General features: G+C 40.2%; 1 protein-coding gene across 3 annotated transcripts in view; it reads left to right on the forward strand.

The window, feature by feature from the left end:
* Positions 1-15,569, forward strand: part of CDS1 (CDP-diacylglycerol synthase 1) — a 58,083-nt gene that overhangs the window by 19,861 nt on the left and 22,653 nt on the right. For all 3 annotated transcript variants that reach the window (XM_023750379.1, XM_023750380.1, XM_006084569.3), the window contains exons 3-5: positions 5,830-5,926; positions 11,020-11,117; positions 12,389-12,528. In XM_023750379.1, the coding sequence (XP_023606147.1) occupies positions 5,830-5,926; positions 11,020-11,117; positions 12,389-12,528 (335 nt within the window). The remainder of the gene's footprint in view (positions 1-5,829; positions 5,927-11,019; positions 11,118-12,388; positions 12,529-15,569) is intronic.

The following is a 15,569-nucleotide window of genomic DNA, read 5'->3' on the forward strand; positions in this document are numbered from 1 at the left end:
CTTAATGTTCATCCTTCATTTAATACTTAAGATCTTATGAGTTACTAGAGGCCCAATGCACAAAAATTCGTGCAAGAGTAGGTATTCCTTCCCCCGGCTGCCGGCACTGGCTTCCCTCCGAGATCCGGGACCTGGGCCACAGGCAGGCACCTGGGACCCCAGCCAGCTTCCCCCAGGCTGCCCACAGGCACCCAGGACTCTGGCTGGCTTCCCTTTGGCACCGGCTTTATCAGGAAGGACGTCTGGAATGATGTCGGAAGACATCCAGTCTAATTAGCATATTACCCTTTTATTAATATAGATGAGAAAACCAAATCTGAGAGGTTACCTGGTGAAGGTTACAGAGCTATGAAGATGTGGACCTGGGATTTTTATCCCAGTTGGTCAGATTTCTGAAGCCAGCGATCTATTTACTACATCAAGTTGCCTTTTCTGGTGTGGGAACATTTAATAAAGAAAATTGTATATTCTTTGTTTCCTGTTCTTCAAGTACCAGAGGGACATAGCTCATTTTTTAAACTGAGTTTTAAATTATTGTCCAAAACTTTGCAACCTTTTGCCATTTTATATTTGTGCTATATTTTAAAATGTGTAATCACCAACAAATTTTACCTAATTTTATATTGCCCTCCTTTGTATGCTTTAGTAATATGAATTATAAAATTTATAAAAGCAAAATAAATCTAAGCTTTTCTTTAGATTAATATGTGAAATCTTAATGTTGGTATGGAACAGTTTTTCCATGTTTTTGACTGTGACATACAATAAGAGATACATTTTACTCCACATCCCAAGAGACACACAAATGTATATTTTAACTGCTACAAAAATGTTATGAAACAATTTTTACCATTACTGTGTGACGTCCCTCTTTTCTGTTTGATACTATTCTGTTATTGAACAAAATATTTTGGATGTAACTTACTAAATTGATTTTACCAGCCATGGGTTATAATAACAACAAAAAAATGGTTTAGTCATATCTAGTTAATGTAATATGAGTTTTTCTGTTTTTAGTTTCTAGGCTATAACCATATTAGAATAAATTGTTTCAAAGAAAAGTTTTCATAATTATTTTAACCAATAGAACAAATTTTTGCTGTTATTTGAAGCATGATGATTATTTTAATAGTCTTGATCCCAGTTGTTTTCACGACCTAATTGACAGATGTACCTTTGCTTTAAAACCTTAGCAGGTCTATCTCAGATTTGGAAACTTATATTGATTTATATAAGAATGATGCTAGATTCCTATGTGTCAATAATAATTTCTTAACAATTAAGGTTCCTCCCTCCCCCCATGTAAAGCAACAATAGCAAGTAATAGCAGCTGATATTTATTGAGAATATACTGTATACATGTATTGACTAGCTTATTGTCAACCTGTAACACAGGTACACTTATATACCTATTTTATAAATGAGGAAACTGAGGCACGGAAATTTTATATCTCAAGGGTCATGTGGCTAGTAAGCAATAGAACCACATTCTGAACCTAGGCATTGTGCTCTATTTATAAAAGAATTGTTTAATTTTTTAAAAAAATATTTTTATTGATTTCAGAGAGAAAGGGAGAGAGCGATAGAAACATCAATGATGAGAGAGAATCATTGATTGGCTGCCTCCTGCACACCCCCTACTGGTGATCGAGCCTGCAACCCGGGCATGTGCCCTTGACCAGAATCAAACCCAGAACCCTTCAGTCCACAGGCTGATGCTCTATCCACTGAGCCAAACCAGCCAGGGCAAGAATTGGTTATTTTTAAATGAACAATAGAGGATATGTGACCAGTTTCAATCGTCTCATGAAACTTCACTATAAAAGTTACATGAATGTTTCAAAATCTATATCTTATTCATTTTAGCCTCTATACTACCCCAAATAGTCTGTGTTACAATGATTTAGAAGTGGTGGATGCATAGGATTAAAAAAGTAGTTACATAAGAAATTTTCATGAATTGCAGGGAAACACCCTATTATCCTCCCACCAAGACATTGATATTTGCAGTATTGTGTTGTTTACGCTGAAGCTTTTTTCTCTTGTACATATTTTGCATGTGTGTGTTTGTGTGTTTGTGTGTGTGTGCGTGGTGTGTAAAAATAGCATTGTACTATTTTCTGCTTGTCTGTTTTCATTTCATTCTGTGGTATTAGGAACAAATATCCTTAACTATACATAGATATTTTAAGTGGCTGCACGATATATTCCTTTGCATGACTGTAGTTTAACTAAAGAGCTGTCGCTGGGCATTTAGCTGATTTCTAAATTCTCACACTCAAAAACAGCTCTGCATTAAACGTTTTTCTCTAGAGATAACTTTTATTTAGCGACCGTAATTATTTTCTTAGGATAAAATCTTAAAAGTGAAATTGTTTGGTCGAGGTTCAGGCTCACTTTTGAGGCTTTAATCTACAATGTCAAAAAGTCTTAAGTTGTTGAAATTGGAAGGAGCCTGAAAGATCTTCGGGCACTTGGCAAGTTGTCCCAGTCTGTTTCTGTACCTGTGTCTGAGCATTCATGAGCCACTTAGTCTGGCTTTGTCCTTACTGAAGCTCTTCCTCAGCTATGAGTCTGGCTTAGCGGGTTTCATCCAGGGCAGTGCCCTGGATTTTGCCCCCACCTCCCCAGCAAACGTTTGGCAATGTCTGGAGACCTTTTTGGTTGTCACAATGAGAGATGGCGCATCTAGCACCTAGTGTGTAGAGGCTAAGGAGGATGCTAAACACCCTACAGTACACAGAACAGTGCTTCACAATAAATAATTATCTGGCACAAAACAATAACGGTTCTGAGGCTGAGAAGCCCAGGACACATCCAGGTATAGCCGTAATGCCATCTTCCTTCCTTCCCTCCTTTCCTTCCTCCTTCCTCCCTCCCTCCCTCCCTCCCTTCCTCCCTCCTCCCCTCCCTCCCTCCTTTCTTCCTTGAACCTATACACTTCCTGTGCATGTTCTCCAAACACTGGTAGATGGACATTCTCAAAACTCCCCTTCTTTGCCACCAAGTTTTTGTTTATTTTTTATTTTAAAAAAACATTTGATTGATTGATTGATTGTAAAGAGAGAGGGAGAGAAAGATGGACTTGTTGTTGCACCCATCTATGCATTCATTGGTTGATTCTTGTATGTGCCTGGACCTGGGATCGAACCTGATACTTTGGCATATGAAGTTGATGCTCTAATCAACTGAGCTACCCGGTCAGGGCCCGTTCTTGCTTAATTTTGAGGAGTGCCTCTGTGTCCCAGTTCGTGGCTCATGTGAACTGTCTTGTCAAATCAGGTTCTGGATGATTCATGATGCTTTTGGCACTAGTTTTTGTTTTTGTTTTGTTTTTTCTTGTGTGTGTGTGTGTGTGTGTGTGCGTGTGTGTGTGTTTAAACCTTGCCATTACTTTTGAAATAAAAGCCACATAATAGTGGTAGTAATAGTAAGTCATTGTACATATTCAAATGTATTTGAACAATGTGTGTAACCACTTTAATCATTTTAAAGGATATGCTTAATTACATACTTTTTTGGAAATCTTATTTCTGGCTCAGATAGGTCCTCAAGACATGAAACTTGAATGCACTTCTCCTCTACTGATTCTCAGCTCCTTTTTCCAAAACAATCTGTGAGGTGATGACTTGGACTAAAAATTAAGGCATTCTCTAATGTGATCCTGGAAGTGTGGTAAAGGAACTGGAGAATTTTGAATTCAGAACCAGACTGACCTCTGGTTTTTAGTAACAGTGATTTTCTTTTCTTTTCTTTCTTTTTTTGCATATTGTGCTCTGCTTTAAATTCAGTGCTTCTCTCCAGAAAGATGACTTTTGGTTACTGTATCAGTGGATATATATGTTATGTCTCAGTATGTGCTTAACTTTGTATTAGGTATTCTTGGGGAATTTGGGGAGTCAGTTAAGTTAAAATAAATAAGGGAAGTAAGTCTTTAATTTTATTGGAGTGGGAGAATTTTTCTCAGATGCGGCAATACCTACGTAAAAGACAACCAGACAGTATATGTTCCTTGAGAACTCTGGTTTTGAGTGGCCATGGAATTTTGGGGTGATATGAAGACAGTATGTTTCCTGTTTACATCTCTGGTTCTCAGCAGCTACCATTCTCTGAAGTTCAAAGCCAGGCATCTAACAGAGGTACACATGGACAGGAGAAACATCTACCCTGGGGCTGATTTCTAACCCTTACGTAGTGTCCACCTGACTAGAGAGGTTCTAGGTAATTCTGAGTCTGAGGATCAGTTATAAAGAAGGGCTAAGAGCATGTCTAGGTTTCATGCAAGCAGGTCAGGATTACTATCAGGAGACTAGGTTATGTCCTTTATTTACCTCTGACCAGCTCTGTGACCTAGCCCAGTTCTCTAATCCATTCATTAGCCCATAGGGGGCTGTATCTCTAAAACTAAATGGAACCTTTCATCTATACCATTTTTAACTCTATACTCATTTCAGTTCAGACCCAGAGCTTACAGTCTGTGAGAAATGTATGTGTCTACATAGTCGGTTGAACAGTAGAGGAAAATAAAGTCAGCTAAGAACAATTTGACCACTTCATGAAAAATCTTGGAAGCTAGATAAAAGAGTTTGGATGTAATGTTGGTATTTTAGATCTTGAGTGCAGAAATTACATAATAAAAGAGATATTTAAGAAGTATCTGGACTATATAGGAGGGTGATTAGAAGCAGGGAATGTAATCAATATTTAATAAACAGATGAAATTGGCAACTGTTTTTTTATGGGAAGGAGACTAAAAGCCTTGCTTAGATACTGTACATATATGTTGTGATACTTTAAGTTGAATCCAAATCTCTTGTACCATAATTTAAATGCTATCATTCGAATCAATAGAAATCAGAAGTCTTCAAGAAGAAACTACTGTGTGTATAATGTAAAATGCGTGTAGAACGAATAAAGCAGGGCAGCAGTTTTAGATTCAGAAATCATCATCCACACACAGGTGTGATTAGAATCATTTTACTCGTGTCAAAAAGCAGCTGCCGACATTTCTCACGACATGGCCACATAGAGAGAGACAGTATTTGTAAGGCGCACTGAGGATGAAGTGGGAGGCTCTTAAGGGTGGGGGACCCAGACCCTGACTGACAGCTGCCCGGGGATTGAGGGAGGTCAGTTCTCAGCAACGGGCTGGTGTGCCAGCAGGGATGCTGTGCTGTAAGGAACAAGCAAAGGCCCAAATAAGAAAATGCTTTTCTACTAAGGGCCCTGTCCCTAACCAAGGAGAGCAGGCTGCACACTGAGCCATAGAAGGACGTGACGTTCAGTTTGGCCTTGTCCTCTGTGACCGACCTCCTCGCTGGCGCCTTCTTCCTTTCACTGACATTGCTGTGCTCTCCAGTTTCAGTTCTGCATCAGCCTCTCTTTCCTCTTCCTCATCGGAAGGTCACGCACTCTGTCTGAACCACCTTAGAATCATATTATTTTTATCGAGTACCCCCAAAGGATTGGTCATCGTTTCGGAGGACTTTTGCACCTGGCTCCTTCTTCCCTTCTGAATGACCCTGGGAAATGTGCACACGTCCATGTTAATCACCTCACTGCTTAGTCTCATGACTCATCCTCATTCATAACAAAAAGCAGGCTTTTTCTTTGGCTAACATGATCTTTACATTTAATTTAGCTCTTCAGTGAGTGAACAAATGCTCTTTGGTTGGTTGGGTTTTTGTTGTTTTGTTTTATTCTAAAGGATTCTTTAGGTATAATTAGGGAAAATCCTTAAGTCTGGTAACTCAATACTGAAACCACCCACACAAGAAAAATACTGTAAGAACACATGAAGTGCTAACTTTATAAACGTTTTCTTTGCAGGTGGAAAAACTGGTGGATTCGTGGAATTCTTACTCTAACGATGATTTCCTTGTTTTTCCTGATCATCTATATGGGATCTTTTATGCTGATGCTTCTTGTGAGTATTTACACTTCCCTAAGGTGCTCTTGCTTTGTTTTTCAGCACTGGTGTGATTGCAGTAATTTGAGCATGTCATGACCAAGGAGGCAATGTAAGACTTGGTAACAGCAAATTTAGTTCCGTTAAGCATCTTGTAGTTCATGAAATGAACAAGGCTAATCTTTTCTGTTTGCAAAAGGGCCTTTGAATGTGTTCATTCAGCAGAGACCAAGTATATGCAGTCTATTCATGTCTTTTTGTCAAGATAAAACAGAAACACACACATATACATGACTTCAACATATAGGACTGTTAGCTAGATCCCTAACTTCGAGGAAATTTATCAAATGGCAGAGGCACATAAGTAACCCTATGAATAAAAAGGATAGTCATTAAATGGGGTAAGCCCCATGGTAGAACTTGTTGGGAGAGCACAGTAAAAAATTGCCTGCAACGGCCTGAGACAGAGATGAAGGAAGACTCTCAGAAGAGGTGATGCCACAGCTAGTCCTGAAAGAGGGACAGGACAAGGGGAGGCATTCCAAGGTGGGGACATCGTGAGCAAGGCGTGGAGGTAACCTGTGGAGGGAATTTAGGGAGGAGACCAGAGAGGTGAGTGAGAGCTGTTCTGGGTGTGGGGACTCTGTCATGTATGAGAAGCCCAACAAGTCCTGAAGCCCAACAAGTATTTTAAGCTTTTCATTCATTTAGCAGATGCTCCCAGGATGCCTGCCATGTGCCAGGCATTATGCTAGTTCTGGGCTCTGGTACGGTGGCGTTGAGAAAAACACACCTGTCTGTGCCATCATGGAGCTTAAGATCTACACTTTAAAGAATTGATCAGAAATACAACTAAAAACTGCAATAGCATTTAATTAAAAAAAGAAAAAAGGATGCTATGAGAGCAAAGGGGGAACTGGAAGGCTTCTCCAAGGCCTGTGCCCAGCGTAAGTGCTCGGTCTGAAGGCTGAGTAGGAGTTGGCGTGGTGAGAGAGGGAGCTTGGGGGAAGGAGGGTCATCGCAGAGACTCTTGACATAAAGGCCTTGGCATCTAAAGAAGCATGAAGCATCTGAAGCAAAGTGGTGGGAGTGAGAAGGAGAGTGCATTTGTTCAATAGATTTGTCACTTTATGCCGAGTGTGACTTAGCAGGGAGCAGTGAGAGCCGCCTCTTGGGGATCTGCAGCGTCTCTATTTTATTGTTTCTTTTTCTTCATCCCATCTTGGTTAGTTTAGCCTCTTCTTCTGTACTCACCTTCCCGTGTCCTTGCCCACTTAGAATTCTGTTCACCCGTCTCACCTGTCTTCTCCTTCCATGCTAGTCCTATTCAGAGCACTAAGCCAGGAGCAATATGAGATGGCTTTCCTTCATTCTAGAAAAGAATCCATTTTGAACTGAAATTAGACACGCTTGGGGAAAAATAAAATTCCACCAACCCCTGAAACCACTTAAAGTAACTCTCCTAAACACCATCAAGCCCTTTCACTCTTCTTTTTGTCCTCATTAATTTTGTACTTCCTTGGGGATATCAAGGTCACAAAAATGAATAAGAAATTGAGGACTTTTTTTTTTTTTTAGCAAGAAAAATGAATAATGGATGAAACTAATTTAATGTGAGGGCAGAAGCTCTGAGTCTGAAAGCCAGGTAGGCAGGGCGAGCACCGTCCAGGTGAGACTGGAGAGAAGAGCCCAGCCTATGTCTGAGCCCGCTGAGGGCTACGAATGCCAAGTGACCACCACTGGCCTCAGACTTGGGCATTGAAGGAGTGAGTGCAAAGCGCTTTTCAGTGGTGAGTGGTCGAGCCTGGAAGCAGGGATTAGACGATGGCAGACAGCCCATAAGGCTTTGTGTCTGAGGGACCTTTGGGTGGACCTTGAGGCTCTATCAGGGTGGATGCCTTCGTGCTGTGAGCAAAGGTCCTCACGGCCAGGTGTGTCAGAAAAGGCGGTGTTGCTCTTTCCTAGAGGCAGGGCCTTTGAACCTGGAGGAATGATTAGGGATCAGATTCCGGAGGACCTTGGCATACTATGTGAAGAAGTCTGGGGTTTATTTGTAAAGCACGGAGGAGCCATTGAAAATACTGGGGATTATTTGAATTATGCGTCTCCTTTAGAAGATAATTTTGATCAAGACGTTGCAAAACACTTGCATCCTTGATACACTGACTCCGTGAGCTCCCTGTGAATAAGTGACATCGTCTCCACACTAGACTGTTTGGTGTGGAGAGTAGGGCCAGAATTGGTAGCAATTGTTTTTTTCACCACTCTTTTATGACAAAATTCAAAACCCCTTTAAAGACATCCCTGGATTCTGATTTTTAAAAAGACAATCATAAGCATACCTAAAGCACTCAGGCTTTTTGGTTCATTTTTTTCCCTCAATGAAAGGTTGTTTCTTTGGTAAGCTTAATCAGAGGAGAATATAAGAATGTTAAAGATGTAGTTAAAGTAGATTTGAACTGTTGTCGCTCTTATCTAGGTTTATTGCATATGCATGCACACACGTCTGCACACAGGTACACATGTATGTATACATATGCTGTATTTATGTTGTTTATGTTAAGGAAATATGAATGGACATACACATATACACACACTGTTGGTACTCAATTGCTTTCATGTGCTTTAAAGTCTTATTTACATCCATATCCCTAACTAGGTCATTTTTATTTTGAGTCAGACACATTGTATATAGCTTGCCTTTGCCTAATAATCTCAGCACTTAAAAATGACTCATTCAAGAGAATTTTATTTAAAACTTCTAGGAAATGATAGCTACTATTTTAAGATGGAACTCATACTCATGTTCCTTAAAATGAGCTTTTCCCTTCAAACTTTTATTTATAGTACTTTAATTGTTGCAGCCACAGCTTGGAATCACACTTTCCAAATGATGGATTTACTAAAGCATATTTTGATTTAAAAGCAGGTGTGCACATATAGAAGATATTGTAGGAGTCCCGCCCCCGCCCGTGCCCACCTTCTTGGAACCTCTTATAGTAATTCTTTTAATCTACAGTATATAATTTACTTTTAATAGTGTTTAATTTTTTTCTCCATTGTAAAAGGTATAAAAGTATATTAAAATTACTTTGGAAAGTAGATAATTTTAAAAATCACCCAACCCAATCATTAACCACCAAAACCTAGTTAATACTGCCATTTGATATGCTTCCTTTAATCCTTTTTTCTTTTATGTTTTTAAAAACCATGGAAACCAAATATCTTCTCAAGCATTTTGTGTTGCTCCAGTTTTACAACCATCGGTTTAATACATTCATCTACTCCATGGAATGGAGTGCCTCATAAGTCATTAAACCATTGTGTTATTTTTAGACATGCAGGTTATATTCTGGTTTTTCTTTTTTGTGAATAACACTGTTAGACATATTGCAGAATTATTGCAGAACATATGCAGAATTATTTTCTTTGAATAGATTCCCAAAGTGAGAATAGACACTTTTAGTTGGGTAACCCACAGGTACCATAGTTCAGACTGAACATATGCAGATCTCAACTTCTATTCCAACCCCAGCCATTCTGCATAAATTAGTTTCCCAAGCCTTGCCTAGTATTACTCTGCGTTCCCCTCTTTCCCTTGGCCCCTCCAATTTCTTCAACCTCCAAATCCTTTTAGTTCTACCCCTCGATGTGTGTTATTCTTGCAATCCATTCTGCCACCATCCCAGGTAGATGTTCACCCACACTCATCCGGATGGTGGTGTCCTGCCTGCCTTACTGTCTCTACCTGTGCTGCCTCTGTTATCTTCAGACCCTCCCGTCTGATCACGTACTTTCACAACCAGCACAGCCTCCTTTGTGCTATTTCCTATGGTTCTGGGACCCGGTTTATCACCCCCCACCTCAGTGTTCCAGCAACTCTGAGAACCACATGCCTTGTCCTCTCTTACATACATAACTCTATTTCCTCCTCCTTTGCCCTGATTGTGGCTCTCCCCCACCCTCTTCCACAGTTTTTTTGTTTGTCTGCCTGTGCTTATTTATATCCTTGTAACTATTTCCACATGGTATTAGTAGTTATATGTCCTCCCTGACAGAAAATGCCTCTCTGAGAACAGATATCCTATGTCAGTAACTAGCAGAATAGGCATTTACATAAAGGTTGTTGTTTTAAGGTTCTTAACACAGTAATTGGGCCAATGGAGTCCTACCAAAGTGCATTGCTGTTGATATTGATTGCGTGGAGTATCAGTTTCTGTGTAATCACCCAGCCCTGGAAGATACACATACGTATATATTAACTCAAATGCTTGAGTCCTGTTTTCTCTTTCCCAGCAGTTCCATATTCATTCTACTTGCAAGCTGTGATTAGCGATCATATAAATATGTGTGTGTGCTATAAAAGTACTTTTTTCTCCTCTCAGTAAAATACCACATATACAGTGCTAATGGTTCTTGAGCAAATGTGTTCATAAACATTGCATCAGTGCCTTTGGTATTTTAAAAGCCTTTGGTTCTATAAATAGCACAACTTTGCCATTTTATCGTAACATCTAGCATTGTCCCCATTCTGTGATTTTTTTGTGTCTAAAAATGACATTGGGTGTTATGTACAAAGGTTATTTGAAGGACAGTATTTCAGTTTCCTCTTGTCTTTATAACACAGATTTACAACTTTTTCCTAAAAGAACTATTCATAATAGTTTGGCATAATAATTTCTTAGATGGCTGAGGGAGCCCAATAACTTTTTTTAAAACATATTTTTTGTTGATTTCAGAGAGGAAGGAAGAGGGAGAGATCGAGACATCAAGGATGAGAGAAAATCATTGATCCGCTGCCTCCTGCATGCCCCACACTTGGGGATGGAGCCCACAACCAGACACATGCCCTGATCTAGTTACCTGTGACCAACCAGATCACATCCCTCAAATTGAAACTACACTGCCACCGCCCACCCCAGGAAGGATCTCTGTTTAAAACCTTGTTTTACTGACCTTCTAAACTGGAGTTTAGAGATGTTGAATATTGAACTTTTGCTACTGACATTTAGAATAATAAAAAATGGATAGGCTCAAATACATGTGACCACAAGCTACTTACTAAATATAAACATCAAGAAATGTATGTCAGTGTTTTCTCTTGGTTTCAGGTTCTAGGCATCCAAGTGAAATGCTTCCATGAAATTATCACTATAGGTTACAGAGTCTATCGTTCCTACGAGCTGCCATGGTTTAGAACACTCAGCTGGTAAGTGACTTAAAACCTTTTGATATGAAAATCTAACTCTTAATTAAAGATAAAGAAAATCTGACTCTTTTCTCAAGTGGGTAAGAGAGGCATTCTGATCGGTCAGTATCCATATAGTTGATCTTATAGATTGATTTTGGAGAAAGATAAATTAAAAAATTGCAACTGAATTTTGAAAAGAAGAAAATCACCTTCAATTCTCCCATTCCAACACTACTGTTAAAATATCACATGTTAGCCTTATTTCCCGGCAGTCGGACATCTCTCTTGCAATCCAGTACTGCTGGCTCCTAACTGCTCGCCTGCCTGCCTGATCACCCCTAACCACTCTGCCTGCCTGCCTGATCGCCCCTAACTGCCTCTGCCTGCCTGCCTGATCGCCCCTAACTGCCTCTGCTTGCCGGCCTGATTGCCCCCTAACTGCCACCCTGCCGGCCTGGTCACCCCCTAACTGTCCCCTGCCAGACTGGCCACCCCTAACAGCCTCTGCCTCGGCCCCTGCCACCATGGCTTTGTCTGGAAGGACATCCGGTCTAATTAGCATATTACCCTTTTATTAGTATAGATAGTGGGCAAAATGTACTGGTGGGCTAGAGTGGGCTGTGATAGCCTTACAGAAGAGTCCAAGACAGTTTCCAGCGTAGGAGGATAGAAAAACGGTAGCACAGCGGATAGAAATGAGAATACTTGCCCTTTGAAAACAGTGGGGCATAATTCCCTCCATGAGGTCCAGAGCGAAGCCACCCCTTTCCTTTTCCGCTCTCCTGGCTACCTGGGGCTCTGCCGTTTAAAGCACATGGCACTAGGAACCTAGGGCGGTGTTTCTCAGCCTTGTTCCTGGCTCCCATTAGCAAAATCTCACGGGTTCCACCTTTCCCTCAGGGAAAAGATATACCAGAGCTTGGAGGAAGGACAGGTGGTTTATATGATTTTTAAAAGGTTCTGCTGGAGATTTTTACTGCTGCTAGCTCCTATCCCCTCTGCTGCCCCTTAAAAATCACTGCTCAACAGGAGGCCATCGGAAGCATGGAGGAGAGAAAGACGCCAACATGTGCGGGGCAGGTGGAAATTTGGCTTAGGATCTCTACTATAAAAAGCATTAGAGCTGTGTGTGTATGAGGGGGGGGGGGAGCGGGGAGAGAGAGATTGCAAGTATTTTCTATATTGTGAGATTGAAAGTATTTTTCATATTGTTTCCTAATATTGTTTCTGGAATTTGAGGGGCCTAAAGAAGCTTCAAATATAAAAAGCTAATTATTTTTAAATTACAGGTACTTCCTACTCTGTGTGAACTACTTTTTCTATGGAGAGACTGTAGCTGATTATTTTGCTACATTTGTTCAAAGAGAAGAGCAACTTCAGTTCCTCATTCGCTACCATAGATTTATATCATTTGCCCTCTATCTGGCAGGTAAGTTAAGGAAAATATTCTGTATCAATATGTAGATAACAGATTTTACATGTTTATTTTTATTTTTACTATTTAAATTCATAACATCCTTTCTTTGTTACATTTTAATCCAGCTTCTTTTTTTAGTTGTCCCATGTGAAAAGCTATTCTTTCTCAGTAGGCTCTTAAATAGAAATTATATTTTAATGGTGGTTTTAAAAAGTACTTATTTAATAGTCACTCCGTATATTTGAAAATTTCTTTGCAAATTGTAGTAAAGAAACTTTTAAGTATATGGATTGATATAACCAGGTATAATTTACAAAGAAACCTTCACATTTATATTGCTTTATTTGTTCTAGGTAATAGAGTTTTCATATAGACTTAATCAGTCTATATGATTAATATAGAAATGGCTCATTACATATTCACAATATATATATTTATATATATATTTATATATTTATATATTATATATATATATATATATATATATATATTGATTTATAGTATGCTGTGCCACATATTTTTTATTTTAGATTAAGAATCAGATACTTAGGATAAAATTAGGATTATATATTTATTTTTCATTAAAGTTTCCCAAACATATACAAATTTTTAAGAAATTGATTTAGCTATGTACTTTCTAAAAGTCAGATTTACATCATTAAGTGGGTGTCTAAAATATAAAGTATCTACGATTACATTTTCATTCTTTTATGACAGTTTGTTTTTCTTGAGCTTAGTAACTGCTTCTCCTTTCCTCCACATTTGTAAAGTTCTAGGTAGCAATCCTTAATTTTTCCTTCAGGTCTGTGCTATGTCTGTTGGTAGCTTTTTCAAATGTTCACACAAATCAGTAGCGGGTCAGTTCTCTCTTTTCCTGGAGACCCCTGTTCCAGAGACTTCGGTGGTATTACCATTGGACTGGCTGCTGGTAGGCCTACAGCGTACCAGCATGATTTGGCCTCCTCATTTCTTCTCTTCCATGCCCTCCAGTTTCTGGGTTTGCACCCTCATTTTGTTGTAAGCATGGTCTCCAATAGTTTCCTATGAAATGTTCTTAGAAGGTAAAGGTCTACAAATATTTTTATTCACCTGGCCAGTGTGGCTCAGTGGTTGAGTGTCAACCTATGAACTGGAGGTCACAGTTTGATTCCTGGTCAGAGCACATGCCTGGATTGCAGGCTCCATCCCTAGTGTGGGGCATGCAGGAGGCAGCTGATCAGTGATTCTCATCATTGATGTTTCTATCTCTCCTCTCTGAAATAAAAAAAATATATTTTAAAAAATATATATATTTATCCTGTTCGTACAGTTGACTGCTTTGGCCAAGGCTCCCGCTTATTATTAGTCGACTTTTACTTAATACTCTAGTTTAGAAGCCCAGGCCTCACTCTTGCCTTCCACTGAGCCTTTTCTGGACACTTTTCTCTAGAAGATACTGTTGGCCGTCCCTTATTTGTTAGGTTTGCTAAAAGTTATCCAATCTCTTTTCCAGCTTCCAACATTTTGCAGCCATTTCTCCTCTGTTTTCCTTGACATTTCTTCAGTTCTCTTTGCTCTCTGGGTTTTATTTTCTTCATTGTTTTCTTTCTCTGTGGGTTTTTGCCTAAACATTATTTTAGTTAGGCTACTGGGGCAGAATGGAAATAAATGCATGCTGTCAACTTGCCATTTTAAGACAGAAATCCTAACTAGTTTTATATTTTTTATTTTGGCTTTAAAGAATTTAGTGTTTTCTCTGATGGATCCGGGGCTGACTGGGCCTCAGTGGGCAGTTCTGACGGAGGACCTCTCCCGGGGAGGCATCAGATGAGGCAGTGCTAGTCATTTAAGTCTTGAGTGGCTGGACATCCGAGATGGCTCGCTCTCAGGGCCACAGTCAGTGCTGGCTGTTGACTTGAGCCCCTACTTTTGGCCTCTCCATGGGGCTTGGCTGTCTCTGAGTGCCACGGATGGGTTCTGAATAGGGAGTGACTGCACCAAAAGCCAGTGTCTCAAGAGTCCTTAATTAGGTGTGTTTTTTAAACTGGTTTCCAAAAATGGAAGCATGATACATGCCCATAGTAAACAGACTAAAAAGCAGTATTCAGTGAAACCTCCCTCCTACCTCGGAGCCTGCCTTACTGTCTCTAGGGGCTCACGACAGCTATTGCAGACATTTTTTGCACGTTCGAGCTTATATGTCTGTATCTTCCATTCCCCCTCATTTCTTTTTTTAATACAAGTGAGAGCAGACTAGTCTGTACCTGCTTTTTTCCACTTGATGTAGCTCATGGGTGGTTTTACATTGGGACATCGGAATCGATCTCACGTTTTCCATACCTGCAGTAGCATCTATATTGATGTGCAGACAGCGGTATCTGCTGGGCAGAATGTCAGAAAGTACAGTGACCACCGTTTCCCCAGCTTACTTTCCCTTTGAGGCTTGCTCTCTCTTATACTTGAGAATAACTTCTCAATTGAGTGGTAACGAAGATGTAATTTGTTTTCTTTATTGTTTCTTTTTATACATTTTATACATGACAGCCTCCCAGCCAACCTTTGTAGTGTTTGCTTGCTTCATACACTGTTTTCCAACTCAACTTTATAAAATAAAACCAATATTCCTTCCTCTTTTCTGACTGATTTCTGTCGGAGAAATAGTGCAGTTTAGGCTCGTGGACTCACAGGAGCTCATTGAAAGTCAGTGTCATTCTTCCAACAAGCATTTGAGTGCTTGCCAGATGCTCGGCACTGTGGATGGTGCGGAGACAGGGCAGTGTGGCCGACAGTGTGCCTTCCAGGGTCTTGAAATTGGTGGGACATGCGTCCCCAAGTTTATTGCTGAAACATGAGCCAGGATCTCTAAGCAGACAGGAGGGCAAGGAGGGCCTTGCTCTGCTGGGGATGGAAAGGCTACAGAAGGCCTTTGAGAAGAGATTTCAGGTGTCATGAAAAGTAACAACAAGCAGGCATCTGCCGGGTGGGTAACGGGAAGGGCATTGCAGGCTTGGAAATGAGAGAGCGACACATGTCCTGGGCTGGTGGCAGGCATTAAAAGTTGGACAGGTGGGCAG

The sequence above is a fragment of the Myotis lucifugus genome, unplaced genomic scaffold, assembly GCF_000147115.1.
Source record: "Myotis lucifugus unplaced genomic scaffold, Myoluc2.0 scaffold_12, whole genome shotgun sequence".
Lineage (NCBI taxonomy): Eukaryota > Metazoa > Chordata > Mammalia > Chiroptera > Vespertilionidae > Myotis > Myotis lucifugus.